Raw genomic sequence first — 27,064 nt, 5'->3', positions numbered from 1 at the left:
ACCTGCCTTTCCGCTGCCAGGCCTCCCCGTTACCACCCCCACCCGCAAACGAAACACCCACCCTTTGTCTCATTTTCTCCAGCAACAGGGTTGGGGGACAATGACGCAATTAAACAGGCCCAGTCCAGACAACAAATGGCCTCTCTTCCTTTTGGTGCCTTCCTTTCCCCTCCCTAACTTTTTATTTTGTAATTTTTCAAACCCACAGAAAAGTGGAGAGATTAAGACAATGAATATCTTTTACCCAGATAGATGCAACAACGAACACTTTGCCACATAGCTTTCTCTCTTGTGCATATATATATATATATATATATAGAGAGAGAGAGAGAGAGAGAGAGAGAGAGCCAAAAAATGTATACACATTTTAAGAAAGGAAACTACTGTATTAAAATTGTAATACGCAATATATACCGATAACAAAAGATGAATACAAGTCATATGTATACATTTTTTTGGCACCCTCGGCATATATATATATATATATAAAATTTGTTTTGGTTGGTTGGTTGGTTGGTTTGCTGAGTCATTTGCAGCTAAATTGCAGACATCACCCTCAATACTTCAGCACGCATCTCTGAAGAATAAGAACACTTTCCTACGGAAACCGTAATACCATTATCACGCTCAAGAAATTCAACATTGCTAGAATAATACTACCTCACATAAGTCTCCATTCAAATTCCCCGATTGTCCCAACAATGTCCTTTATAGCTATTTTATAGTAATACAATCTAGGATGCTACCATGGACCACACACTGCATTTGGTTGTTGTGTCTCTTTAATCTCATTTAATAAAAAGCCGTCTTCCCATCGTTTTTGTCTATATGACATTGGCATTTGTGCTGGGTCTAGGCTTGCTGTTGTGCAGAAAGCCTACAACTTGGATCTGTCATGTTCCTCGGGAGTAGATTCAGGATAAGCATTTCTGTCAAGAACGCTACTTACTGATGGGTCCTTGGTATGTTATGTCAGGATACATTCTTGTTTCTTACTTTTCTTTCCTAATGTATCATCTTCCTAGTTCCCAAAATGGTTAAGGAGGCCTACAGCAGAGCAGAAAGTTAGAAATTCTGCCAAGGGTACAGCAAGCAAGAACACCGAGTTGCCTAGGTAGATGTGGGTACCGGGGAGGTGCACACACGGACCGTCAAGACCCAAAGGGAAATGGCAGCTGGTAGAGGCTCTTATTTTCTAAATCAGAGGTCAGCAAACTTTGTCTAACAAAGTGCCAAACAGGCCATATTTGGTGCTATACTGTCTCTGTCACAACTACCCTGCCATTGCACCATAAGCAGTATGGAAACAAATGGGCGTGGCCATGTTCCAAAAAACACTTTATTTGTAAAACCGCAACTGCTGGAGTTGGCTGAAGGGCCTTAATCTGTTGACCCCTGATTTAAGTGAAAGAAAATATTCCCGCTATTAAGGGAGTAAAACTTTCCTTTTCTGGTGAGCACTGCACTCTAAGAGGTACAGTTGATACCATTATTTATTCAGCCAAAACTTTTTGAGGAATGCCATGTGCCAAGCACTATGCTTGGTGTTTGGGTAATTACATCAGTGGTGAAACAGACAAGGTCCTTGCCTCTCTGGGGGACATGTCTGATGTGAGAGATAACATGCAAATAAACAAATACAAAACTACATGCTGGAAGGATGCAGTGACAAAACAATGGGGGTGTGTGTGTCATACTGAGAAGGAGCTAGGGAGGACTCCTGAGAAGATAACTTTTAAGCTGAGACCTCGTGACAGTCATGGGGGAGAGCTTTCCAGGCAGAGGCAATAGCAAGTGTAATAGCACCTGCGGTGGAAGGAGCATGGCTAGAGCCATGTTGAATCCAGGGATGGCTGGAGATTTGTCAGGGGCAGGGGGAGGGAAGAGTTTGAGAGGAGGCTTATTGGTCATGGCAGGTGTTTGTATTTTATTCCAAGAAGAAAATGAGAAGTCATTGGAGTGGGTTAAGTATCTGTCCATTCCCAACCCAAAGGAACTGTCACCCAAGGCAGTCACCTAGACACAGCTGTGTGACCTCTGACCTCAATTTGCTCATCTGTAATCAGGCTAATCGAAGCCTTTTCATCGGGTTGTTATAAGACTTAAATGCAGCAATGTGCAATCAGGCAGAGAGGACATGCTCCATACATGCTAATAATCATAGCTGACCAGATGGTCAAACCCACCTGTACAGCCAGGTTCCAACATGAGAACAGGTAAGTGCGAGCACTGCACATCCATACCAAGGAGGAAGGGCAATGCTTCCGATGGATTGGGGTGTCTTCAAATAGGCCCCGCCCCCTCCCTCCAACCCTGGCCCCAGCTGCAGCCCTCAGCAAGCACCCAGAGCTCCTGTGCTCTGGACGAGACCCTGCGAAAGGCTCCTCTCAGCTTGCAGGAGCTCAGGAAGGCACTCAGCCAGCTCGGCAGACTCATCCTTGCTCTGCGCTGTGTCGTTTTGTTTTTCAGTTCTCCCTGATGTCGTTACTTCCAGTCCCGGACCCAGGTGAGTGGGCGGATCTTCCGGGAGCTCCTCACAGGCTGGCTGTGGGATGGAGGAAAGGGGGCCCACACATGTGGGTGTTGGCGAGACCTCAGAGTTCACACGGTTCAGAAGTCACAGACTCCTTTGAGAATTTCCCCAGAAAAATACATTCCTGGGCATTTATATGTCCATGCACACACACAATGCTTTACACAATTTTAAGTTGCCTGTGGATACCCCATGCCCAGTCTCAGGACCTGAAGGGAAAAACTGCTGATGCAGTTAAAGCCCTTCATTTTACAGAGGAGGAAACTGAGGCCCAGAGAGGGGAAGCAACTTGCCTCAGGTCACACAGCACCTTAGTGGCTTAGGTGAGGTGACAAGGCCAAGGCAAAGTGAGGATGTCATCGAGCAATGACTGGCTTCAGGCAGGCCAGCTCTGTGCCAGCCCCACTCAGTCCACCCCCCTGGGGAGCCAGCACCTCTTTGCTGAGAGAATGGTGCGAGGGCCATGCAGGCGGCCCCAGGCTGACCTACCTCTGGTAATGGATCCCACCAGTACCCCCACCTGGTTTGCCCACCCCCCAGCGAGCCCTGCTCTTTCCCATAGGCTCATTGTACCCCTCACCCTCTCACCTTCTTTCTTTCCTATATCCTCTGCCTGGTGCCCCCAGCCAGGCCCAGGTGGAGCAGGGCTGGCTCCTTCTTGCCACATAATCCGCTCTTGGTCTCTGACTCTGCGTCTGAATCTCTTTCTTCACTGCTCTGAGACCCAAGGAAGAAAAGTCCACTCACTGCTCCATCGTAGCAGTAGCGACGTGGGCTAGCCACCCACAGAGGACAAGAGCCAGGCAGACAGCACATGGAGACGGCAGTCACGTCTAAACTTCGAATCAAGGGTTTATTTGGAGCAAAGAGGGCGATTACTGGCCCAAATTCAGTTGACAGTCAATATTCTTCCGCAGCAAAGCCCCGGATGAGCAGACAGCTTTGTGCCGACTCAAGGCAATCAATGCCTTTGTCCCGCCCCATGCTTAGGGAATGCTTGTGGAATTGGACAAAAATGTATGTGACCATGGCCTGTGGGTTTTTGAGAGGATCTCCTTTGCCCAAAGCAAAGGAGAATGTCCAACCCAACCTTCTACGGTGGAGAATCCTGTTTCAGAGGGCTCCCCCTGCTGGCCACCCCAGCATCTGCACATGGGCTCCACGGAGGGTCCAAAGCCAAGAGCTGCCTCTTCCTCAGCTTTCAGCACCAACTGCTCAGGCACCACGGAAGGGGCTCCTTTGGTCTGGGTGTCAGAGAAACAGAGCTGCAGAACTGTGGGGTCACCTAGTGGGTCACCTAGTGGGAGCCGCAGGAGCACAGAAGACTCAAGAGACCTCACTCTCGCATGTATTTGAAAAGCAGCCTCACCCCTAGTCCATGGGTTGGACTTTGTGGTCATAAGAGGTGTCTTTACTTCATGACACTTTACTGCCATTTTCCAGAAAGGTATGAAAGACATCTACAATGATTATTAGTGTATGACACCCTGGAATTGTGCAGTGAACAATAAGAACAAGTGTAAGCGGTGGCCCTACTGAACAGAGATCACAGAAAAGGGAGTGGATTCATTCTATGTGTCCATAAGGCTTCTAGCTTTAATTAAATAGATTGGTGATTGACTATAGGCTTACATTTGATCTGCAAACAGGAAGAACTTTCTAATCATCAGAGTTATCCAAAAATCTGAACGGGCTGTCGGGCTCTTGTGAGGTAGCGAGCTTCCCATCACTGGTGATATGTAAGCACAGGCTAAAAAACAACTTAGTAGGGAGTGGAGAATGTCAGATTTAACATCCTGAGATTCTGGGCTCTGTAAGAACTCAGGCAATCGCTTCTAGAAGTTTGGTAATTAAAGGACCCTGGAGCACGCCACCCCTGGTCTCCTGAATTCATCTCAAGGGGTTCTATCAGCCTCTGACTATGGAGCGGGGTGAGAAGTAGTGGCTGGGCCTTCCTGCAAAGAACAGGTTAGGTCTGGAAAAACACCCGTATTGGTGTCTGATTTAATTTCACATGGGGGTTGTGCTTTGATGAAATTGGCAGATCCCAGCAGGCTTACGACCACAGTGTGGCCAAGGAAACACTGTGCTCATGCCCCGGGGCAAGCTGCTTCTTTAGTTGGTCTTGCTGGAGACAGTGCACGGTGAGGGTCTTGCTGGGCCAGAAGGTACCCAAGCCACAGTCCCCAACGGGTGGCAGAGGAGGTGGCCATCAAATAGCAAAGACTCTGCCTGTCTCCCCAAAGCAGCTGATGTGACAGCCAACAGGCCTGTGGAAATGCCTCTTCAAAGCTGGTTTGGCTCTGCCCAGCAACACAGGCTGAGCCCATCCATCAGCTGTCCTGCTGCCTGCCAGTGAGGGTCTCCACTGGGCTTGCCCTGTCAGCTGCATTGGAAGTGTCAAATGCAGGCCGACAGGGCTGGGGTTTGGGGGAGGCCATTGGAGGAACAGTCTGTGCCACGGTGATGGATGACGCCAACAGGGACAACATTCCAGGGATTTCTATTCCGTTCCACACATCTGGCAAGCTCTTTAACCAGAGCAGCTGCAAAACTTCCATCACAGGAACTCTGGAGTTTTTCCGACAGACCGTAGGTATGGACCACCATAATCCTGGTCGAGAGACCTGGGGCATGTGCTAAAGGAGATTTCCCAATGCATAGTACTTCCTGGAAGCTAAAACCCATGGAGTCTCATGAAACATAAACCCCCACGAGGTTCCAGGGCTCATAAAAACGCAAACCAGACAAGGAGTTAAGTAGACTTCATTTCTGGTGCCATCGTTTTTCTGCCTTCGTTTTTCCTTTTCTTTAAAATAGAAATAATAATACCTATGCCATGGGGCTATTTTAAGGTTAAATAAGATCATGTGCAACACATTTATTTAGTATAATGTCTGATACACAGAAAATATTCAATACTTAATAACCTATTGTTAGGATTATTTGGGTTAACTCAGGATACTTTCACTCTTCTTCCTGATAAATTCTAGAAATAGACTCTGATAAATAGATAAATCCACAAGGATTTCTTTATACCTAATATAATATGCTCCTGACAGCTGTCCCATTCTTCTCCCAAAGCTCTCCCCTTTTTTATAGCCTAGAGAAAGTCTCAAATAATCTGTATTTAAACCTGGAGTGTTTTTCTACAATCTACCAATGGAACCAAATTTTATGTTAGGTTGCCATTCTTTTCTGCCCAGGAAAGTACTTGGACAAGTTTCTAGACTCCTACAGAACTCAACAGGCATTTTCCTCGTCAAATACCTGACCCAACTCTCACAGAGTTTCTCTCCTAAATCCCGTTTGCTCTGCTCCAAGCAGACACCATCTTTGCTTGCAAAGCTGTGGGCAGGCCAATCAGAAAAAAGGGAGGCTTAGCCATAGAGGGAAAAACTGGTCTGTCAAACACACACATTAACTGCATATAGGCCACTGAGGGGTAGACAGAGGAATAGATGTGGCCCTTCCTCTTAAGAAACCAACTATCTAGTCAAAGGAAACAAATCAGAGAGACCAAGTTAAATACAAACCACAAGAGAGGGGTGTCATCTGAGATCCAACAATGAAACCTAAAACTCCATGGCCACCTGGACCAGCGAGTAATGTTCTAGAATCTAAAATTCTTATCCCACTAGCAACCCAATATCAATCAGGCCCTGTGTGTCCATTTGTTATTACTGCATAATACACTACCTCAAACTTGGTGGCTTACACCACTAACCATGTATTTAGATCTTAATTCTTTGGGTTGGCAATTGAGACTGAGTCCAGCTGTGCAGTTCTCCTGCTCTGGACCAGGCTCAGCTGGTGGATCAGCGGCGCTTTCTCATGTGTCTGCGGCCTTGGCCGGGGCCACTGGGCCTGCTGTTGCCTCATATGTTCTCTTACCCTCCTGTAGAATAGGGCCAACTTGTTCACATGAAAGGGCCAGGGGTCCATGACAGAGAGGAAGTGCACAGTGCTTGTTGAGGCCCAGGCACTCTGTCAGCTGGCACATGGTCCTTTCACCACGTGCTGTTGGTCAAAGCAAGTCCGAAGGGCAGCCCAGAACCAAGGGGTGGGGAAATCGACTTCATCATTTGGTGAGAGGAGATGAAAAATCACATGACGAAAGGTGTGGCTACAGGGAGGGGTGGGGAATCAGGGCCATTTTTTTTCCCCATCAGATTGGTTCATACCACACAAGAGAGCCAACATAGAACTTAAGGCTACCAGACCTAGTCTTGGCCACGTCTAGCTCCCCACTACCCTTTCAGCTCCTTCCTTTGCTGGCTTTCTTCCCCCACCCAACCCAGACTAGAGGCTTCTTTGATGGAGGCCACATCCCACTCTTATTTGTATGTCTCTCCACTGTTTTCAGTGCCTTCCTGCACCTGGCATAATACTTGGCCCATTGTAGGTGTACAGTACACGTTTGTTACATAGACAATGGGATTACGTGCCAACAGAATAGAAAAGACAAAGTAAGCTTTACGTTTGGAGGTGGAGAAAGCCTCCCAGGTGATGCTTCTATAGAGCATTTTTAAGCCACGTAGCAGCCCACCCCAAATATAGAGGACCTTAGTGCCCTCCCTAAAACAGCCCTCCAGCTGGATGGCTTCTGAGGGTCTGGGGCTGCTGAGCCTCTGCTGCTCTATCCACCTCCACGAAGGCCCTGAGCCTTGGAGACTAGCAGGGACACATTGCCTTGGTTGGTGGGAGTAGGATTCAAAGCCCACACGTTTTATTCCCGCCTTAGCTTCCTCGAGAGATGAGCAGACCTTGGTCACAGGGCTCAATTCAAGTCAAAATCCTCCAAGAGACCTGGGAAAGTCACATCCTTCCGTCTATGTAAAACTCTCATCTCCAAATATATCTTCAAGGGGTTAATTCTTAATGGCCTAGCCAAGATTAGTCAAGCTGACCCTCCACCTCTGGGAGTGATGGGAGAAATTATGGGAGCAATCTGAAGGCACTTATCTATAAACACCTCTTAGAAAAACAAAAATACCTGTCCAGAGAAAAGAGAAATAAATAAATGAGGCAGTCATCTCATTACCAAACCCCATTGTCTCTCCCAAATGTCAGTTGGAAATCTTTTATGTCAAACTCAGAAAAACATTTTTTTTCTCTCAGTTTCTCACTTTTCTTTCTCTGCTTTATCAAACTAGATGGAAAGAAACTTTATTTGCTCCGGGAAGACAATGGCCTTATCTTCAGCCTAGATCCTCATCCCTGGAAAGGTGGCCTCCTCTGGGAGCATTTTCATAGTGGGGAACATCAGCTCGGGAGAAATAATGAGCAAGCAAAGGGAGTCTTGACTTGACACTGTGATAAATGAGGTGAAACTCTGGCAAGGAACCAGAGTTGGCGGATTCAAAAAGGAAATAAAAAGATAGTTCCATTTTAATGGGAAATATAAAACAGCCATTGTGCAAAAGTCGATTTTTCAAAAGCCAAAGAGATAAAGACTATAGGGAATGACTGAGAGAAGAGTAAGATAATGTGGTTGATTATCAGGCTTAGGTAAAGTGCCATCCACAGAGCCATCAGCTGGCTCTGTGGGAGAGCCTTTTCAAGTCGGCTATCTGCATTTGTTCCTGCCTCATTATCATATGCATCTCTGGACGGCTTCCTTATGCTTCTGCTTGCCATGCTCCTGCCAGCTGGAGAGAGCTAAGTCGACCCAACTTTCTGCAAATCACAAACTTCTCTCCATGCGCCACAGAGCTCCCAACATCTGCCAAGGCCCCAGACAACAACAAGCTTGAGTCCAGCCTTACACACACCTGATCTTCCCAATGGGCTGGTCTAGTAGGAGAGGTATACCTGGAGGCAACTCCATACACTGCCCTGTCTTTCAGTGGGCAAGATCCATGCACCTTTTCAAGGTTGTCCTTGGGTGATCCCTAATTAACAGGCAGGGTATTCAATGCGGATGGCTGGACCCCATTCCCAAGGGCAAGGGTGGCTGTTTCTGAGGCTCTGTAAGAGGCCTGTTAAAGCAGCAGAGCTTGTACAACTTAGGGGTTATAGGAAGGTAAGCTGTCTTAGTTCGGATCCTGCAGTTTATTAGCTATATGACCCGAGGCAAGTAACTTCACCTCTTTCCCCCTCGAGTTTCTCAAGTTAAAGCAGAGATAATAACACACTTCCTAGGTGTTTATGAGGATAAAATGGACGGTTCATGTCACATGCTTAGCACGGGCCCTCGTATATAGTAAAGGCTCAATAAATATCAGCTGTAATGATGACTCTGTAGATGCAACCTGGGAGTTTGATGCTGTGATCAAGGGGACAGTGATGAGTCTCTTTAACTTCATTAAAACTAAGGTGACCCATAAAGTGCCATGGAAAATTTCATTCCTAGAAGCATCCAACACGGCACTTAAGGGCGATTGGTATGACCCTGGACCAATCTCGTATAGGACCTTGGAGACCTTTTAGGCCCAATCATCTTCATTCAATTTGTAGATGACAAAATTGGGGCACTGAGGAGTCAACGGGCTTGTCCAAGATTGTAGTTAGTGGGAAGCCAGGACTTGACCTCTTGTCCCCATTTTCAATCAGCTGCTCTTGACCTTGCCAAGTGCCCAGCTGCTTTGCTGGGTCATCACACTCCCACCCCCAAGGACAGTTCATCATGCCTGATCCTGTCTGTCCACCTCATCAGCGTGAGGAGATGGAAAGACACATGATTCCTTCTTCAGGACTTAGAAATATTTAGGGGAAAAAAGGTGTTTGGTGAAATGAAATGCTGATGTATTTGCGTCTAATGTTTAAGGTTTCTTTGGTCCTGTTCCCACTTCTGCAGATTGGACTCCTGACAACTATGAGTACAGCTACGAGGATTACAACCAGGAAGAGAACACCAGTAGTGCGGTTGACCACCCCGAGAATCCTGACTGGTACTATACAGAGGATGGTAGGTACCAAAGCTGTTTGGGGGGCCCTCCTGAGAGGAGGGCAGCACACCTGGAGGGGAATTTATGTGCCATCACATGCGAGGGCCTCCTTCGCCTCCTGCTTTCTGACTGGCATGGTAAAATAGGTATCGGAGACACGATCTAGACTGGCTTTTTTTTCAGTTAGAATTATACACTGTGAGGCCTGGGGAGGGCCTAGAGACCATCTCTCCCACCTTCAAATAATACATGAAGCAAATGAGGCAGAGAGGTGCTGACTGCGCCAAGTTGATACGGTGAGTTAGTGCATCACCGTGCAGGTCTCCTGACACTGTGACTAGGAGTCATATTCAAAATCATTCCTATGTCTTTGATTACAAGTTGGTCCTAATGACGAAGAATGTGAGTTAGCAGGCAGCACCCGATTGTAGCATTCACAAATTTGGCGTTAAGACTTTTCCTTCCCTCCTACCCAGGCTGTGGTTTTCTTTCTCTTTTCAACTTTTCAGAAGCGTTGCTCAGTTGTTAGGATGTGTGTGTGTGTGTGTGTGTGTGTGTGTGTACTCATACACGTGTGCTTCTACCACATTTGTTTTTGTGTTTGTGGCTTCTTAACCCACGCAGTAGGACAGAAAGGAAAACGAGAAGCTGGGCCCAAGCAAAGCCATGTGACTAAACCAGGGGAAGGCATGGAAAGCACTTAGCAGCTGGAATTAAAGCTGTGTAACTGTGTGAAGTGGCGTGGAAGGCAGGGCTAAGATATGGGGCAACAGGGAACATCAGAAGGGACCATCAAAACAAGAGCCGGGCCCAGGGATCCTAGTTCCTGAACCAAAGAACAATGTGTGTGAACAGAAGGATAAAGAATTCCCCGAGGGAAGATCCATTCAGACAACCATGAAAAGCCAAAGGCACAGATGAAATATGACAAAATCTAACTGAACAAGTAGTTGAAGGAAGATGAAGGCCACTGGGTCATTTCCTCCTCGCCGTCAATTTTTCTGTCACCCTCTTGCCTTTGGTCTTCTTGCCTGATGTTCAGAAAGCTTGTGTTTCGTTAGGGGTGGGTTTTCTTTCCCCAGTCCTGACCTCCACCCCGGGGCACTGGGAGTAGGGGAGGTCTTCGGGCTTGTGAAATGCCTTCAGCATCAGAGACAGACCCCACAGCCCTCCCAGCGAGACGGGGAGGAGAAAAACACTGATGAGGGAAAAGGGGAATTTCTCAATGAGAAAGGCCGAGGGGAGTCAGTCCTGATTCCTTCTCTCCTGCCTTTTTTCTAACCTGAATCCTTCTCTCGGGTCCTGTACCTGCAGTTTTCCTTGCTCTTTAAGGACAATGCCAGCTTCCTCCTTTCCCCAGTCACTGGCTAGGCAGTGGCTTTCTCATTTGGGCAGGAAACTGAAATTCGATGAGCAAGTGGGGGCACTTCTCACCTGCTATTCATTGCAAACTCTGACTTCTGCCCGTGTTTTAGATCCATGCCGGCCCAACCCCTGTGAACATGGCGGGGACTGCCTCATCAAGGCGGACACCTATGTGTGCAGCTGCCCAGTCCCTTTCTCTGGAAGCAGGTGTCAGGAGGGTGAGTGCACCTTCACCAGATCCATTCTTACCTCTGAGTGGAACAGGAGGCAGTTCCTCCTCCAACTCTGTGGGAAACAGGAAGGCTGAGCCATCCCATGGAAAGAATTATAACCACACGCATTGTGTCATGCGTAATGGATGCCTCAGCACGGTCACAGACAGCGTCTCACTGAATCCTCACCCCAGCATGACAGGACTAGTATGTCCATTTTACAGATGAGAACATCCAGGCTAAGAGGAGAGAAGTCCTGGACTCTGACTAAGATGTATTCCAAACTCAGGACTTTTTCTGTTGTTGTTTAGAATGTTTAGACTAACTACAACAGAGAAATATTGTTCTCAAATGGGACAGCAGGAAGAATCTCAGGGCACATAATGCCCAACTCAGTTAGAGAACGGGAGCCCAGAGAGTCCAGGGGACTTGCTCATAGTCATACAGCTAGTTAGGAGAAAAGCAGACATTAGAGGCCTGGTGCCTAAGTCCTGGATCCATGTTCTTTCTTCCTGCCATCTTCACTCGTGGAGACTCTGATAAGAGCTGTGTCTGCCTTTAGTGAGTTCTTATGGGCGTACCATAAAGCTATGTGATAAAGCGTGAGGACTAAAACTCTTATGGATTAATGGCACCCTTAGTGAGAACCTCGATTCTGTTCCATGTAGCAACCGTCTAGCTCGGATGGGGGAGGTAGTGAGGGTCTTACATGTGTAGGGTTTTATGGTTGGCTTCTTTCCTCTGTGTCCTCTTCATTTATTCCTCCTATTTTCAATCCTACAAATCCTTCAGTAAATGTTTCAGGATGGTTTGGGATATCGGCATAAACATAGTATCTGGGTTCACCCCTCAACTTCTCAAAAGGATGGGAAACACTGTAAACGGATTATAAAATCAGCTATAAAATGGAGAAACTCAAATTGCGGCTCTATTTGTTTGTTGATGGTGTGAAAATTATCAAAATTTTTATTAATATAGAATAATAAAGACTATGTATGAACACTGGAAGCAATCATCCATGCCTCAAGGATTAGAGAGAGAAAAGCCTTCTGGGGTGTGGGGGAGAAGGAATGGTGTTTCAGGACCATGGACAAGAGCACACACTCAGCCACCGGGGCCCCAAACACAGGTACCTCTAAGTGACATGTGCCCCCAATAATGTCCTGTACTTTGAACCTTCTTCTCTATGGATCTCCTACAGTGATAAACAAGTGCACGGATAAGCCATGTGGCCGGGGCGAATGTCTCATTACTCAGAATCCTCCCTATTACCGCTGTGTCTGTAAACACCCTTACAGGGGTTCAGACTGCTCCTCAGGTAAGTGCTGGCTGCCCCTTCTATGCTAGGCATTGTCTGTCCTGGCTTGTGCCTGGGATGTCTGCTCGCTACCGTGTGGCAGTCCAGATAGATTTGATGTTTTAATAACATCCAAGATGGCCATTATAACTAGGACTTTTTAAGCTTCATCATCCCTGGAGAGTTACTGAGAACCGACTGATCTGTGCCCCGTCCCATCCAAAAAGAAGCATCTTGAAATTCACTTCCTTCAGGAAGTGGGCCCTTGTCTATTCTTAGAGTGGCCCATGTAGGGAAATAAATCTGTATCAATTCACTGTGAGTCAGGTATTGTCCCAGGAGATTTACATTCTCTCTCACAGTCTTCCTTGCAGAAACACTGCAAGGAAGAGTTTTACAGATGCAGAAATTGAAGTTCAGAGAGGTTGACTAACTTGCCCACAGTCGTACAGCTATCCAGGGGCAGAGCCAAGTTTCAGCCTCGCTCACGCGGATCCCCAAATTCCTTCCCAGTTCATGCCCCTTGCTGTTCCTTACTGCGTGACTCGTCTACTTATATACACTTTTGTTCATGGCCTCCATCACAGTGCTTCATCTGTTTGTATATGGTCTTAACATTTGCATGTACATTTACTGGAGTGTTGGTGGGTCTGTCTTTCCCCTGGGGTGACCCACCTTGTGTGAAAGGATGGGCACCGGAAGACGGCCATCGGTGTCTCCTCCTCATCTCAGATGTGGCTGCCACTCCTTCTGAAGCGCCTTCCTGTGTTCACAGTGGTTCCTGTGTGCAGGCCAAACCCCTGCCAAAACGGCGGCACGTGCTCCCGGCACCGGCGGAGATCCAAGTTTACCTGTAACTGTCCTGACCAGTTCAAGGGGAGACTCTGTGAAATAGGTATGAGTCTCTGCCACCACTTCAGCAGAAACTCAGGGCTACAAGCCAGGCCTCTGGAGTCTTTTTCTGTTTGGATTTCGTTTCCAGAATGGGATTCAAGTCAAGATTCCCAAACTCTGCTATTGCCTCAGCCTTCTAACCTGAGGGCATCGGGTGCATCTGGCTCCGTGTGGAGAAAGTAATAAACTGCAATGTAGTGCAGGCAAATCAGATGTACCTGGGCATCCCCTGGGCCTCAACCCACCTGCCCCTAGGTCTTAGGTGAGCCAAAATTAAGGAATTAACTCCCCACCTCACCCCCCAAAAAACCCATTATATTTTATGTTTTTTAAGCTGGGTTAAATGTGAAATATTCAAGGCGTCTTTTTTCCTGGGACTTTGTAGTAAAATCTCCAGGTGATCAATACTCAGGCCAAATCCTCTCACCACTTGCTACACCTTCAGAGTCCTTTTAGGAGCAGTGTGCTGGCTGCTCTCAGTTCTCACATCCCTGCCTGTTCTCTCTGAGGTCCTGATGACTGCTATGTTGGTGATGGCTACTCTTACCGAGGGCAAGTGAGTAAGACAATCAACCAGCACTCATGCCTTTACTGGAACTCCCACCTCCTCTTGCAGGAGCATTACAACGTGTTTATGGAGGATGCCGAGACCCACGGGATTGGGGAGCACAACTTCTGCAGGTAAAAATTACCTGCTGCGTATTAGTGTAAGAGTTGGCTTGTCTCTTTCCTCTGCTCCTAGTTTTCCTGGGCCAGCTTAGAAATTTGGGGATGGAACACTGAAACTCATTGCTGTTTTTCTAGGAAGATTTTCATACTCAGGACAGGTTAGGTTATGCAGCTGTAACAAAGAACCCCCAAATCTCAGTGGCTTGAATACATCAAAGTTTATTTCTTACTAACGCTACATGGGTCGTATGGGTTGGTGGTTGGGTGGAGAGGATTCAGCTCCACAAAATGACTCAAATGCCCAGGAAAGATAAGAGACTAGGAAATAGAACATGAATTTTGGGTTTTTGGGGGTTGGTTTTTTGGTTCTATTTTACTACCTCAACCTAGAAGTGCCATGTCATCTCTGCACACATATTTTATTGGCCAGAAATAGTTATAAGGTACCACATAACTTCAAGGGAGAAATATAGAAGAGAAAATGAAATATCTGGTGAGCATTACAGGCTCTGCCACTAGGAAGTTCAGGTTTTCCCAAGTAAGATAATGCCGAGTTATCTTCTTCCCCTTCTGCTGCCTTCAGACCATTCTGCTGGCTTCCTGTCATTGTTCATTGTCTAACCAATGTCAAGGACATTCATGATCTACATATAAGGGGCTGGAGTTCTTTGTATGGCTTTAAACTGGTTCTATTAAGCAAGAGGATTTCCCTTGCACAAAGCAGAAGTTATCTTCCACTTTCACCCTTCATGGAGCCCCCCTTGGTAGGCTTCCTTAGAGAGTTACCATGCATGGAATTTGGAGTTTGGGGTAGAGGAGCCCTACTCTCACCATGTTTCTGTGGCTATTTCATTTTCTTGACAAAGAAGGATCTTCAATAGGGATCACATTTCTTTTCCTACAAAATATTTACTGTGTCCCATGGACCTGGCACAGGGCTTGTGAACTACTCTCTGGTCATTGGAAGTTAAGGTTTTGCTAAAAACGATAACCACCTTTATATGCCAGGGTCCATAAATGGTCCCGGGGGGTACACAAGAACTCTCTTACCCAAAGGTCCTTTAACGAGGTCTACTGGCTTCACCAAGCCTTGACCCTGGGTTGTTTTGTTTTAAATTTTAGAAACCCAGATGGAGATAAAAAGCCCTGGTGTTTCATTAAAGTCAACAATGCAAAGGTGAAATGGGAGTACTGTGATGTCTCAGCCTGCTCAGCCCTAGGTAAGTCCATGGCTATCTAGAGGCCCTGGCAGTGGGGAGGACGCAGATCCTTAGACAGATGTTCCTGGCACCCTGTCTCACACCCCGTCCTCCCCCCACATCTTTACCAATCCCCATCCCTGTGACAACCCAAATGCCCGATCCTCTGCTCCCCTTTTGAGATGCTAAGCAGGCCTGGATACCTTTGTCAATTCAGGCCAGTGGTCCAAGTGTAAACTCACGTTTCCTGACTCCACGTCAGTGCACTCGGCAATTATTCATCAATTGCTTGTTGTGTGCCAGGGAGTATGCCAGGCCCTCGGTGCACAATGGTGATCAAACACTGGCTGGGCCCCCATAGCCTCCCAGGATGCAACATGGTCTGAATTTCAGCCTCACAGTCTTCCTGTCAGGCTGTCCTGGTCCACCTCTTTACCCACATCTAGAATGATGTACTCTTTTACCCTGATCAATAGGATTACCTCCTTGGACAGTTGCACGTCCGTGCCTGTGCTCTCATGGTCACCTCTATCTGTAATACTCCATCCATATCTGCTCTTGTCCATATTCAACCATTCCTTGAGAACTAACTCGAGGAGCCCTTCCTCCAGGAAGTCCTTTGTGATCTCCCAACAGCAGTGTTATCTCTCCCTCCTTATAGACCCCTGGAATGGAATGGGGTACCACCCTTATAATACTTCTCACTCTCTCCTTTGTATGACAGTTATCTGTGCAAATGATTTATTTCCCCCACTCTACTTCATCTGGGTATCTTTCCCTATACACTGAAAAAGGCTCCCAAATATATCTGTGGACTAATGAATAGCTAAGTACACACCCATGATGGATTTATATTCATATACACACACCTTTGTGTGTGTATACATGTTGAAACAAGAATGAAAAAGCAACGTCTTCACCGTTAATTCTACAGACTTGCTTTATATGAATCAGTGTACTCAACAAATGTTAATTGTGAACCTACTACATGACCACCTTGTGGGCACCAGTCTCTTAGCTCTGAATACTTGCTAAGCTGAGGGACTCGGTGTCATACCTCTGACAAGTTCCTTCTGAGGACCTGGAGGGAGGGTGAGCAGTGTGATTTGTCTTTCTTGTGTCCTACAGACATTACTGACCCAGAGAGGAGCCCCACAGAGTCCCTGACCAAGCTTCTGGGGTTTGACTCATGCGGGAAGACCGAGATAGCAGACAGGAAAATCAAGAGGATCTATGGGGGCTTTAAGAGCACAGCGGGCAAGCACCCATGGCAAGCGTCGCTGCAGACCTCGCAGCCATTGAGCGTCTTCATGCACCAGGGCCACTTCTGTGGGGGGGCGCTGATCCACCCCTGCTGGGTGCTTACTGCTGCCCACTGCACTGAGTAGGTGCCTGCTGGGACCAGAGGCGGGGTGACCTGAGTCTCTGGGGGTGTTCTCCTCTTCCCATCTGACCAGCATCTTGGCATGTCTGGCAGGATTAGTGGCTCTGATCCAGCTCCAAGGGCAAAAGAGTGGCTCCTTAAAACCAGATGGGAAAGAGCTATGATGTCTAGAATGCTTACCTTTGAATTACATGACATTTAATTCTCAAAGCTATCTACCAGAAGACAAGCTGAGGGAGGACAGGGGTTTTTATCTATTATTAACTATTCTGTCCCCAATGCCTAGAACAGGTCTTTGTACAGAGCAAGTGCTCAGAGAGAGTTGATTGTTATTCTCATTTCATAAACGAGGGAGGACCCTGAGTCTTGGGAAGGTTTGCACCTTGCCTTAAGTCCTGTGGAAAATAAGTAGGAAGGTGGGATTTGAACCCAGATCTACCTGCTTCCTTAACCTCTTCAGTCCTGCCCTGGACTGAGAAAATAACATGCTCCCTTCTGATGCCATCTGACCTCTCCGGTCAGGTGTCATCAGTCACAACTCCTGTGTGACTCAGAGTCGTCAGAACCCACTGGGAGCCTGAAAAATCACCACCTCCTCTGAGTCCCCCAAGTTCATGGTCAGGGCTGGTGCCATATAGCCCAGGTTTTGATGGTGGCTTGAAGGGCTTCCAGTCCACCCTGTTATTAAGCAATTTCTTTAGGGATTCTAGGAGGTGTTCCTCAAGAGAGGTCAAACATGCAAATATTAGCATCTACCAAGAACATTTGTTCAAGACGCTAATTGGCTGCTCTTTAGCAAATCCCATGGGGAATGAGAAGTCTCCCAGGAAACATGGCATACGTTCGATTTACAGCTTGTGTTTAGAAACTGTTCCATTAATAAAGCAGGTTCCTCACCTTGTCTCATTTAGACCACACAGCAGAGTTCTGTGAACCAGACGATGGTTACAGATGACGCTGCTAAGGCTGCAGAAGGTCATTTGGTCAAAGACCACACAGTTCGCTACTGTGTTTCCCCAAAAATAACACTGAGGCTTATAGTAAGGTTTGCTCCAAAAGACACATTAGGGCTTATGTGCAGGGGATGACATTCTGAAAAATCATGCGAGGGCTTGTTTTCCGGTTAGGTCTTATTTCCGGGGAAACACGGTAGGAGCAGAGCCAGAGCTTGCCTCCAGTCTCTTAAGTGCCGGGCTAGTTCCTAACTGTCTTACTTTCCCTTGCAGCATAAAAGCCAAGAATCTAAGAGTGGTGCTAGGGGACCAGGACCTGAAGAAGACAGAATCCCATGAGCAGACCTTCGGGGTAGAGAAGATACTGAAGTACAGCCAGTATAATGAAAGAGATGAGATTCCCCACAATGACATTGGCAAGTCTTTTCTAGCGTGGATCTCCCGTGGGTCTTGTCCTGGGTAGATTTCTCTACTGACGGAAAGCTGAGGTTTGGTTCTGTTTGGTCCCTCATAGACTCTGTAGAGAACTTATTCCAGAGCTTTTTAATTCTTAAAGGCTAATGTTGTGGATAAATGTGCACAAGCTCTTAAATCGAGGGGAAGAGATGCTAGGAACATTGTGTTGTGGAAAGAGCTCAGCCTTGAATTCTAGCTCCCCCACTTACTAGCCAGCTTCACTTCTCTGAGCCTTAGTTTGTTCATCTATAAAATGGGAACACTGGCATACAACTGTCAGCTTCCTATGTGTTAAGTGACATGATGTGCATGTGTCCCCGTGCACTACTTGCACCTGTAGGCAATGACATATGTAAGCTGCTTACTGCTCAGCTCTCTATTCGTGGTACCTCTTACTCTTTCTCCTTCCTCAAGATCTTTTTTTCCCCTCCCAAAGGCTGTTTTTTAAAAAAATGAATTAGGAATGATTTTAAACTCAACTACTATTTCTTGATATTACTCTCAGCCTGAAATGTTACTCCTCCCCAGGTGGAACTTAAAAGAATGAAATGACAGAGGAAGAAGTTTTTCAGGCATTGGAGGTGGGGCTTTGCTACAACCACCTTCTGATCAAGCTGAAGCTGATGCTTCTTTGACAAAGAGGATATCATCACCCATTTCCCCTTTCTCTCTATACCTAGCTTTGCTCAAGCTAAAGCCAGTGAATGGTCACTGTGCTCTGGAATCCAAATACGTCAAGACTATATGTTTGCCTGATGGTCCCTTTCCCTCTGGGACCGAATGCCACATCTCTGGCTGGGGTGTTACAGAAACAGGTGAGTCTGGCCAAGCATTCTCCTGAGACTCAGGTGAGTTACTTCAACCAGAGTAAAAAGAGTCAAAGTCAACTGCTGTTCTGAACTTGAAATCAGTGTTTATTCAAAATGTGTTATTGAAAGAGATTGCCTCATCTCTCAAGCTCTAGTTAAATCTCATCACCTCCAAGGAGTGTTTCCTGAGCTCCGTATCTGTCCCTGGCTCGTACCCCTAGATCCTTGACTTTCATCGAGCATTGATCCTGTATTCATGAAGACCTTTTTCCTTCCCTAGGTAGATCGGAAAGAGGGTAGATTGGGGGATGGTAGAGGGAAACGATGAATTTTGGAGTCAGATCTGTTAGATTCTTGGTTTTGTCACTGGACAGCTGAGTTTTAGTTTTCCAATAACCATGTTTACCTCCTAGGTTTGGAATCATGCCAATAGGAGATAATAGAATTCTATAGAAATAGTCATTAAGTTAGCCCCTGGAGGGCGGGGTCAGGTCTCATTCATCTTTGCCTCTTCAACAGTGCTTTGATCAGGACTCTCCACATACCGTGTTTCCCTGAAAATAAGACCTAGCCGGACCATCAGCTCTAATGCATCTCTTGGAGCAAAAATTAATATAAGACCAGATCTTATATAAGTCTTTCTCAAATACTTCAAATGGATTTCTTACCCCCCGAAATCTTGTCCTTGATAATGGAGAGGAAGAATCCCTTGAAATAGGCCTGTATTCATAAAGAAAGTGAAATGTAATATACAAATTTGTCAGAGGGCTTTGCGGAAAGAAGATTTTTGCTTAATTGGATGTAGGGTTAACCAGAAACCCTTTTTGTAGCTATCTTGATTGTAGTCCATCTAAACCTTTCAACATCAGCATACTGACCGGAGCAGATTGAGCAGAATAGAAGCTCTTCAGGGGAGGAAATGTCTGCTGTGGAAAGCAGTCCATCTAGACCAGGGGTGTCCAGACTTTTTTCAACATTTTTCACCAAGGGCCATATGCGGTAAAATACCCAAACAGCCGGGCCACTCACTCGAGGTGAAGTACGTATTGCCTCACCTGGTTTATTTAAGTAAACTAAATATATTTTTGGAATTTCCTGCGGGCCAATTAACAATGGATCGGGGGCCACAGTTGGCCCGCGGGTTGCAGTTTGGACACCCCTGATCTGGACGATCAACCAGAGATGTGCATCCATCATTAAGAATTGCCTGTGTACCAGCCCTCCCTCTGCTAGGTATGAGAAGTTTAAAACGGGTTTAAGACACCCTCCCTGCCCTCCCGACCTCACGGTCTAGTTGGGGTGACAGAGGAGGGAATCAACGATTCTGCTCCATTGTGACAGCACATCACGGAAGGACCAGAAAGCCATGGTGAAGGCTGTGGGTGAAGAGCCCCCAGCCTTGAAAGATGAGGCTTCTCTGACCATCTCCTGGAAAAAGTCTTCCTTCCTGAGCTCAGAGCTGGTGGCCCTCTTCTTACCGCTGCTGGCTTCTGGTGGGGTGGGTGCCACCTTGGTCCCCACAGTGGTGACCTCCTTTCTCTGTCTCACAGGGGAGGGGTCTCGCCACCTCCTGGATGCCAAAGTCAAGCTGATCACCAATACTTTGTGCAACTCCCGCCGACTGTACGACCACATGATCGATGAGAGCATGATTTGTGCGGGAAACCTTCAGAAGCCTGGGAAAGACTCCTGCCAGGTCAGAGACTCTAAGGGCACCTGGAGAAGGAGAGGCTGGCAGGACCTTACACGGGGCACCGCGGCTGCTAAGAGCCAGGTGCAGAGGCCCCCTTCCGTAAAGCACAGGCACAGGCAGGCTTATCTGCCCTCTGCCAAATCTGAACCCACATCCATCCAGGGTGACTCTGCGTAATAACCATAGGGATCCCTTTGCCTCATTGCCTAATTTAAGTCTCATAACACGCTGGTCAAGGGGATGCTGTTATCTCCATTTGACAGATGTGTTGGAGATGTTATCCTGGCCTATAGCCCCTGGGTAGTCAGTGGCAGGGCAGGAATGTGAACCACTCGGGTCTGTGGGACGCCCACGCCTTGCTACTTTGCTTCACTGTGTTTAAATGTGAAGATGGTACTCTGGCGTCCGTGCTGAGCAGCACGTCTGAAACCCCAATAGGCTGGGAACTGTCCAGAAGACCGGTGGCTACGAGGAGAAACATGAGAGGGCCAGAGAAATTGCAATGTTAACTAACTAATTGTCAGGCATTGGGATTTAAGTGTGTGTGTGTGTGTGTGTGTGTGTGAGAGAGAGAGAGAGAGAGAGAGAGAGAGAGAGAGAGAGAGACTGATTAAGCTCTAGCACGCTAAGCCTCTCTGAGTGGCTCCTCTGTGGCCACAGCTGACACAGGGCCAGCCTGACGTTCCCCACAGTCTAGGACTTTTCGGAGTCCCGAGCTGCTGAGGCCTGTGGTGACTCAGAGGTGCCTGGAGAGGGAATGGTGGTGGCTTTATCTCTTGGTACTGAAGTGACCTCAAGCCCCTGCCCTAAATCAAAGACCACTCCCCGTGGTCTCTCTCCCCATAGAGGTAACGTCACACAGGAAATGTCCTTCCCAGGCTCCAAGAAACATTTCAATGTAGAATCTCCTGCTTACTGTCCTCAGAAACCCCAGCATGGCCACATTCAGTTTCTAACTTCTCCCCACAAAGTGACCCAACAATAACTTGCTGGCCTTGAGCCCACTCTGGGATGGGAAATCATGGCCACTCCCTCCAGGTTCTAGCTCTACCATGACCCTCTGTCCCTGCCCAGGGGGCCACCAGTATCCACTGATTGAAAGGAGAGACATGGGCAGATGGGTGAGATTTGCTCAGAACCCCTGGAAGAAAGCAGCTTCTTCAGTTCCCTAGTAATTCCAGGGCTTCACTTGCAGGCTTTGGAAACACAGTCGTGGGTTTAAAACCTGGTTCTGTCCTTTACTTTATGACATTCATTCAGTCACCAAATCCTCAGTCATCTTGGGCTGCTACAATTACTGTAGACCAGGGGGCTTAAACAACAGAAATGTATCTCTCACAGTTCTGGAGGCTGGAAGTCCGAGGTCAGTTCTAGTAAGAACCCCCTTTCAGGTCGCAGACTGTTGACTGCTTGTGTCCTCACCTGGTGGGGAGAGAGTGCGAGCGCTCTGGGCCCCTTTTAAAAGGACACTAATCCCGTGCGTGAGGGCTCCACCCTCGTGACCTAATTACCTCCCAAAGGCCCCACCCTCTCATCCCATCACATCGGGGGTTAGCCTCCAACATATAAATTTGGGGGAGACACAAACATTCAGTCCACTGCACCTAACTAATTCTCTAATCTCAGGTGCTAATCTATAAGATGGAAACGATGTGTCCGTCCAATCACAAGGTCGTGGCTAAGATTAGAAGACAGAACTCGGTACAAATGCTATCAGTCGTGGTGCATAAGCAATACTGAGCTTCCGTCCTCACTGTCCACCTCCTCAGCTCTTTAACTGGGGGCTTAGCGGGAACCAGGCCTGTTCCATGTACCTTACAAACATCAGTCCTCACAAGAACGCTGGGGGCGGGGGCAGTTCTGCTGCTCTTCACAGTTCACACTGTGAGAAACTGAGGCCCAGCAGGTTAGCAGGTGGTGGGCTGATTTGGAACCCCAAAGATCTCACCCCACAGACCATGCTACACATCGAAGCCAGGCTGCCTCTCAGTCCCACCGTCCCCATCCTGTGTGTGTCTCTGGGTCCTGGAAGGGCTCTATCCAAATAGGGCACAGCCCCCAGGTCCCTGCCAGATCGAGAAGCCGAGGGCCCCTGAGAACTCGCAGCAGTGATACCTGTGTTACCAAAAGTCGCGACTGGGTCAGAAAGCCAGGGTGTGACTGTGGCGCTCTGGCCCCAGGCCTCTGGCTTCTCTGCCAAGCCCTCACTGACTCAGGGACATGGGTTGGTATTTGCTTCTCTCCTCTCAGAGCCTTGTGTCACATGAGTCACAGGAAGCGTCTTATCACCGCTGTCCAGAGCAGCCCACCCCAACACCCGCTGGCATCCCCTCGTAGGAGGTGGGGGTGTCTCCGAATGTGTTCTGACTCACAGAGCTGAACTCCCGTGTCTTTTTCCCTTAGGGTGACTCCGGAGGCCCTCTGACCTGTGAGAAGAACGGCACCTACTATGTGTATGGGATAGTGAGCTGGGGCCTGGAATGTGGAAAGAAGCCAGGGGTCTATACCCAAGTCACCAAATTCCTGAACTGGATCAAAGCCACCATGCAGAGAGCCTAGCTTCTGAGGTGTCTTCCAAACTCCAGAGCCCGTCCTCCTCAGCACCCACACAAGGCAAGACTGTGTGGGCAGCAGCAGACACCCCCCTGGAGTCTCCAGGTGGCCATGCAGTGAAGTGTCCATGCTCTACACAGAGACAACGGCTGCCCGGCCTGGGGCGTCCTGAACCAGCATCTCCACCATGTCGGGCTCCCTCCTAGTCACCCAAGAAACGACAGAATCAACCCCAAATATATGATGTTTGCTTCCCTTCAAACTATGGTATCTTCTAGAAAATCAGTGTTCCGTGACTGCCTCCACCTCGGACATTTGCAAATGTGGGATTTCAGAACGCCAGCATCCGTGGAAGTTACCTCGATATCTTTATTCCTCAGCCCAGACCTTCAAGATACACAACAGAACCAGCCGTCCACTTCTAGGTATTAGACAGAGGACCCCAAATACAGCATTCTCCATCTGCTTTCACAGAGTTGTTATTCGAATAAAGGCAGGTCAGGGGATGGGCTGGGGGGCCATTTTTACAGCTCGCTCAAGCCGAAGCCATCTAACCGTGTCTCCGGTGTGCAACTTCCCTCTCCAGCTTCTCTCTCGAGAATCCCGGCTGCACACCACTTGCTCACAGCAGCAGAGCCTTCCTCCTTTTGACGTGTAGAATCTCAGTGGCATCTGGATTCACATCCTCCCTCTGATTATCTCCAGTCTGCACAACCTCTGGCCCCCCCTGCAGAAATCAAACATACCTCCCTGAGTCAAAATGAAGCTCCCACCCTGCTCCGCCCCCCACCCCCCATCCAAGGACAAGCTGTCTGAGATGCCTGGGAGCATTTAAAATGTTCACTCTCTCCTTCCTTTCCCCTCCTCCACCCTTCCCCAGAAAAAGGACCCTCAAGGCAAGAATGAGAAAGAAGCAAAACCAATCTCTCATTTAGACGCGATGCCTTTCTTCTGAACAAAGTAGAGTTCAAAACCCAGACTGTTGTAGCCAGCAAGTCTCTGACCCTTTCCGCGAGTGTAATGAGCAAGCAGGCAGCCCAGCCTGCGCTGCCGTGGCCCGGGATTGATGTAGCCTCGGCAGGTTCGTCTCTACCCAACTAATGGCTGTGACTTCAGAGAAAACCCTGCAGGAAGTTTAACCCGCATGTCATTCGCCTGGTCATCTCAGACCCACGAAATTAGGCGCCTTGCTCGAGCTGCATTTCACACTTCTTTCGAGCCAGCTGATCTTTGGCCAAAAATAAAGTTTGAAAAGACACAATGAGTTTGCCGTTCCCCATGCCCTGGCAAGCCAGAGCAGGTTTGCAGCTTGCTACTTACATAAGCCCCCTGGAGACTCCGGCTCCTTGCGTTGGCCAGTTCTGCAGCCCGCCGAGCCATTTCCACTTTGTAGGAACCAGGAGGGGTCCAGCCAATACCTCTGGTCAGGTTCAAGTCTGATTTGTACTTGACCTTGGGAGAAGGAGGGAAGCAAGATGAATAAGCCAGCAGGGTTGGGGATGATTTGGCCACAGGGTGGATAGGCTTAGAGGTGGCTGTGATATGGACAACGTATTGTTAGAAAAGCTAGGGCAATGGGGAGCGAACTCATCTAAAGCAGGAACTCTCTGACCTTGAGGACCCCATGTGCTGTGAGCCAGGTCAGCATGTCACTGTCCCTTACATCTTTCTATTCAAGTGATGGGAACCACAATGGAGGTGCTGGGTAGGGAGACCTAGTTCAAGTCTGAGCTCCTATCTTAACTGTGGCCTTAGGGCAGTGAATCCCGTCTCTGGGGTTCTGCTCCCCCCAAAGAGAAAAGCACAAGGGCTGGGTTAGGTAATTGCTAAGATCCCTTGGAAACAATGTGGCATAGCAATCAAGAGTTTGGGGTCTCCCATCAAATCAGATGGTGTTTGTATCCCAGGTCTGCGACTCATTTGCTGTGTAATCTTGAGTAAGTTACTTAACCTCTCTAAGCCTCACGTCCCTCATCTGTAAAACGGGCCAATAACAGGATTGTTGTGAGGGCCACATACACAATGCTTGGAAAGCATTTGCCACAGAGCCTGGCTCACAGTAAGGACTCGATAAATAGCAACTATTGTTATGATTTCTTCTAGAACTAAAGTAGTAAGTGTCCTGGATTCTCTCTCAGCCTGGCTCCTCCCAGGGGTAACGTGAATGTGGGATTACAGCCATCTCTTCTGAGAAGGCACCAGAAGAAGGGCCTTGGCCAGGCAGGTGAGGGTAGCTTACATCACTCTGCAGTCGGTGCGCCTTCTGTGCGTGCTTCAGGCCCAGCTGCTCCGGGTCGCAGGTGGGCTGGGGCAGGGGCTGCCTGTAACACACGTCGCTGGCCAGCTGCTGGCTCCTCTTGGCCTGGAGGAAGCCGGGCTGGTCTGGGCGGCTGTGGAACTGGGACCGACTCTTTGCAAAGTCCTTCTTGTACTCATTGTCACTCTGGAGTTTGCCGACACTGAGGAAGTGCCTCATCCTGGGGTCATCATTGATGCTGCGGTACCCGATCTGCAGGCCCCGGTCCCGTAGGAAGGCTTCTTTGTACCGGAACTGCAGGTCAGAAGAGCAGAGATGGGTCATGGGTGCTCACCTTTCCCCCGGGGGCCAGCCCCCAGGATGCTCAGCAGGAAGTTCAACAGTGGGTTTAGGGCACGGCTTTGGACTCTAGTAGACCTGGCATCTGTATCTCCCTCTGCTACCTTCTAGCTGTGTGGCCTTGGGCCAGTTGCTGAGTCTCTCTGAGCCTCACTTTGCCCATCTGATAAAATGGGAGAATAAACCTCCACCCCACTGAGAAAATTCAATGAGATGGGGAATTAGCTTCATGTCCGGCACTGAGTGGTGGCTCCTGGTATTATTCCTGCTGTAATGCACAATCCAACAGGGAGAGAAGTATGCCAGTTCTCTTAGCAGCCACTCCTCCTTTGATTCTTTCTAGCTTCCAGGGACCTAGTCCGGTGGTCCTCAAACAATCTGAAGACGTGGATTCATTTTGTTTTGCTTTTTAAATTTCCAACCCATCAAAATCCAGCATGTGGTCCTCCTGCCTGAGATTAATATGTGGTAGCACCACATGCAATTGGAAACAAAAACTTAATCTCTTTCAACACTTTCACCTCAGCTAAAAGAAGTCCCTTTATGGCAAATCAACAAATCAATCACGTGTTAATTGACTCCTAGGAACAACATACAGCAACTTTTAAGAGTGGTTCTTTTAAAAGAGAGGGAGTGGAAATACAACCCTCCCCAATTCCATATTTCTGGCTAAGGTTCTAGAAAGTAAAACCTATATTCTTCTTTCGCTAGAAATACTTGTTCAGTTTTAGCTCCTGGTGGTTTGCCTTTCAACAGAAATGGGGAAACCAGAGTAAAACCTGTCAGTGATCGAGGGAGAGAGAGAGAGCACGATATCTTACGTCACTGGCAATGTCCCGGGACGCCCGGGCAGTCTGGAATGGGATGGCATCCAGCCTAAAGTCGTAGCCACCAGCCCGGGTCTGTTCCCAAGAGTTTCGGTAGACTTTCTAGATAATGAAAACAAAGACATGAGTGAGCAGGAAGTGAGTAACTCCATGTCTGCCGTGTGTTGGTTCTGCGTGGGAGCAGCTCCTAAACATGTACCCACTGCCTTGTTGGTACCTAGAATGGCAAGATCCATGGTGCCTTGTCCATCCTGGGGACCTCCCCAGCTCTGGGATCAGTGGCGCTGGCCATGAAGGAAGGGCTTCAGCTCGAAGCCCAACCTAAGCAACATGCCCTGCTCTTGTGGGTCGTGGGCTCTGTGGGCCTGGCCCGTTTGCCACATCTCCTTGGTTTCAGAGGCCCCCACCCCTACTCCTTCCTGTGTTTGCATTCACTTTCAGTGCCTCAGATTTGCAGTTTATAGATGCCAGAACTCAAAGTTCAAGAACTCTGCTACTTCCCACATGCTGAAAGTGCTGTTCCTTGGGTCCTGGTAGCCATGTGTTCATTAGCTCCATTGACTTCCTGGGGCCCCTCAGCTACCTTTGACACCATGTCACCCCATCACTAGGAAGCATGCTGCGGCCCATATGCAACCTTGGTGCCTGCATTGAGTGAGGGAAGAACCTCCACCTGAATTAAATTGGTCGTCAAGAACCTGACCGAGTTCCTGACCCGTGTATTTCACATCTTC

The 27,064-nt window shown here is 48.1% G+C and overlaps 2 protein-coding genes across 6 annotated transcripts in view; one reads left to right on the top strand and one right to left on the bottom strand.

Annotated features, from left to right (window-relative positions):
• The window catches only part of HABP2 (hyaluronan binding protein 2), a 32,861-nt gene extending 9,599 nt beyond the window's left edge, over nucleotides 1-23,262 (top strand). Inside the window, exons 2-13 of one of the 2 annotated variants that reach the window (XM_033130626.1) lie at nucleotides 2,470-2,506; nucleotides 9,333-9,443; nucleotides 10,899-11,006; nucleotides 12,202-12,318; nucleotides 13,073-13,192; nucleotides 13,701-13,872; nucleotides 14,983-15,080; nucleotides 16,188-16,443; nucleotides 17,670-17,812; nucleotides 18,533-18,667; nucleotides 20,212-20,357; nucleotides 22,758-23,262. In XM_033130626.1, the coding sequence (XP_032986517.1) occupies nucleotides 2,470-2,506; nucleotides 9,333-9,443; nucleotides 10,899-11,006; nucleotides 12,202-12,318; nucleotides 13,073-13,192; nucleotides 13,701-13,872; nucleotides 14,983-15,080; nucleotides 16,188-16,443; nucleotides 17,670-17,812; nucleotides 18,533-18,667; nucleotides 20,212-20,357; nucleotides 22,758-22,913 (1,599 nt within the window). In that variant the 3' untranslated portion in view covers nucleotides 22,914-23,262. The remainder of the gene's footprint in view (nucleotides 1-2,469; nucleotides 2,507-9,332; nucleotides 9,444-10,898; nucleotides 11,007-12,201; nucleotides 12,319-13,072; nucleotides 13,193-13,700; nucleotides 13,873-14,982; nucleotides 15,081-16,187; nucleotides 16,444-17,669; nucleotides 17,813-18,532; nucleotides 18,668-20,211; nucleotides 20,358-22,757) is intronic. The other variant, XM_033130627.1, reaches the window with a different exon arrangement.
• Nucleotides 23,263-23,364: 102 nt separating this feature from the next.
• Nucleotides 23,365-27,064, bottom strand: part of NRAP (nebulin related anchoring protein) — a 66,625-nt gene continuing 62,925 nt past the window's right edge. For all 4 annotated transcript variants that reach the window (XM_033130621.1, XM_033130624.1, XM_033130622.1 and 1 more), the window contains 4 exons: nucleotides 26,325-26,432; nucleotides 25,147-25,458; nucleotides 24,228-24,359; nucleotides 23,365-23,634 (listed from right to left, as the gene is read on the bottom strand). In XM_033130621.1, the coding sequence (XP_032986512.1) occupies nucleotides 23,530-23,634; nucleotides 24,228-24,359; nucleotides 25,147-25,458; nucleotides 26,325-26,432 (657 nt within the window). In that variant the 3' untranslated portion in view covers nucleotides 23,365-23,529. The remainder of the gene's footprint in view (nucleotides 23,635-24,227; nucleotides 24,360-25,146; nucleotides 25,459-26,324; nucleotides 26,433-27,064) is intronic.

The sequence above is a fragment of the Rhinolophus ferrumequinum genome, chromosome 16 (assembly GCF_004115265.2).
Source record: "Rhinolophus ferrumequinum isolate MPI-CBG mRhiFer1 chromosome 16, mRhiFer1_v1.p, whole genome shotgun sequence".
In the NCBI taxonomy this organism is placed as follows: Eukaryota; Metazoa; Chordata; class Mammalia; order Chiroptera; family Rhinolophidae; genus Rhinolophus; species Rhinolophus ferrumequinum.
Note: the sequence above shows the minus strand (reverse complement) of the source record. Positions and strands in the feature narration are given on the sequence as shown.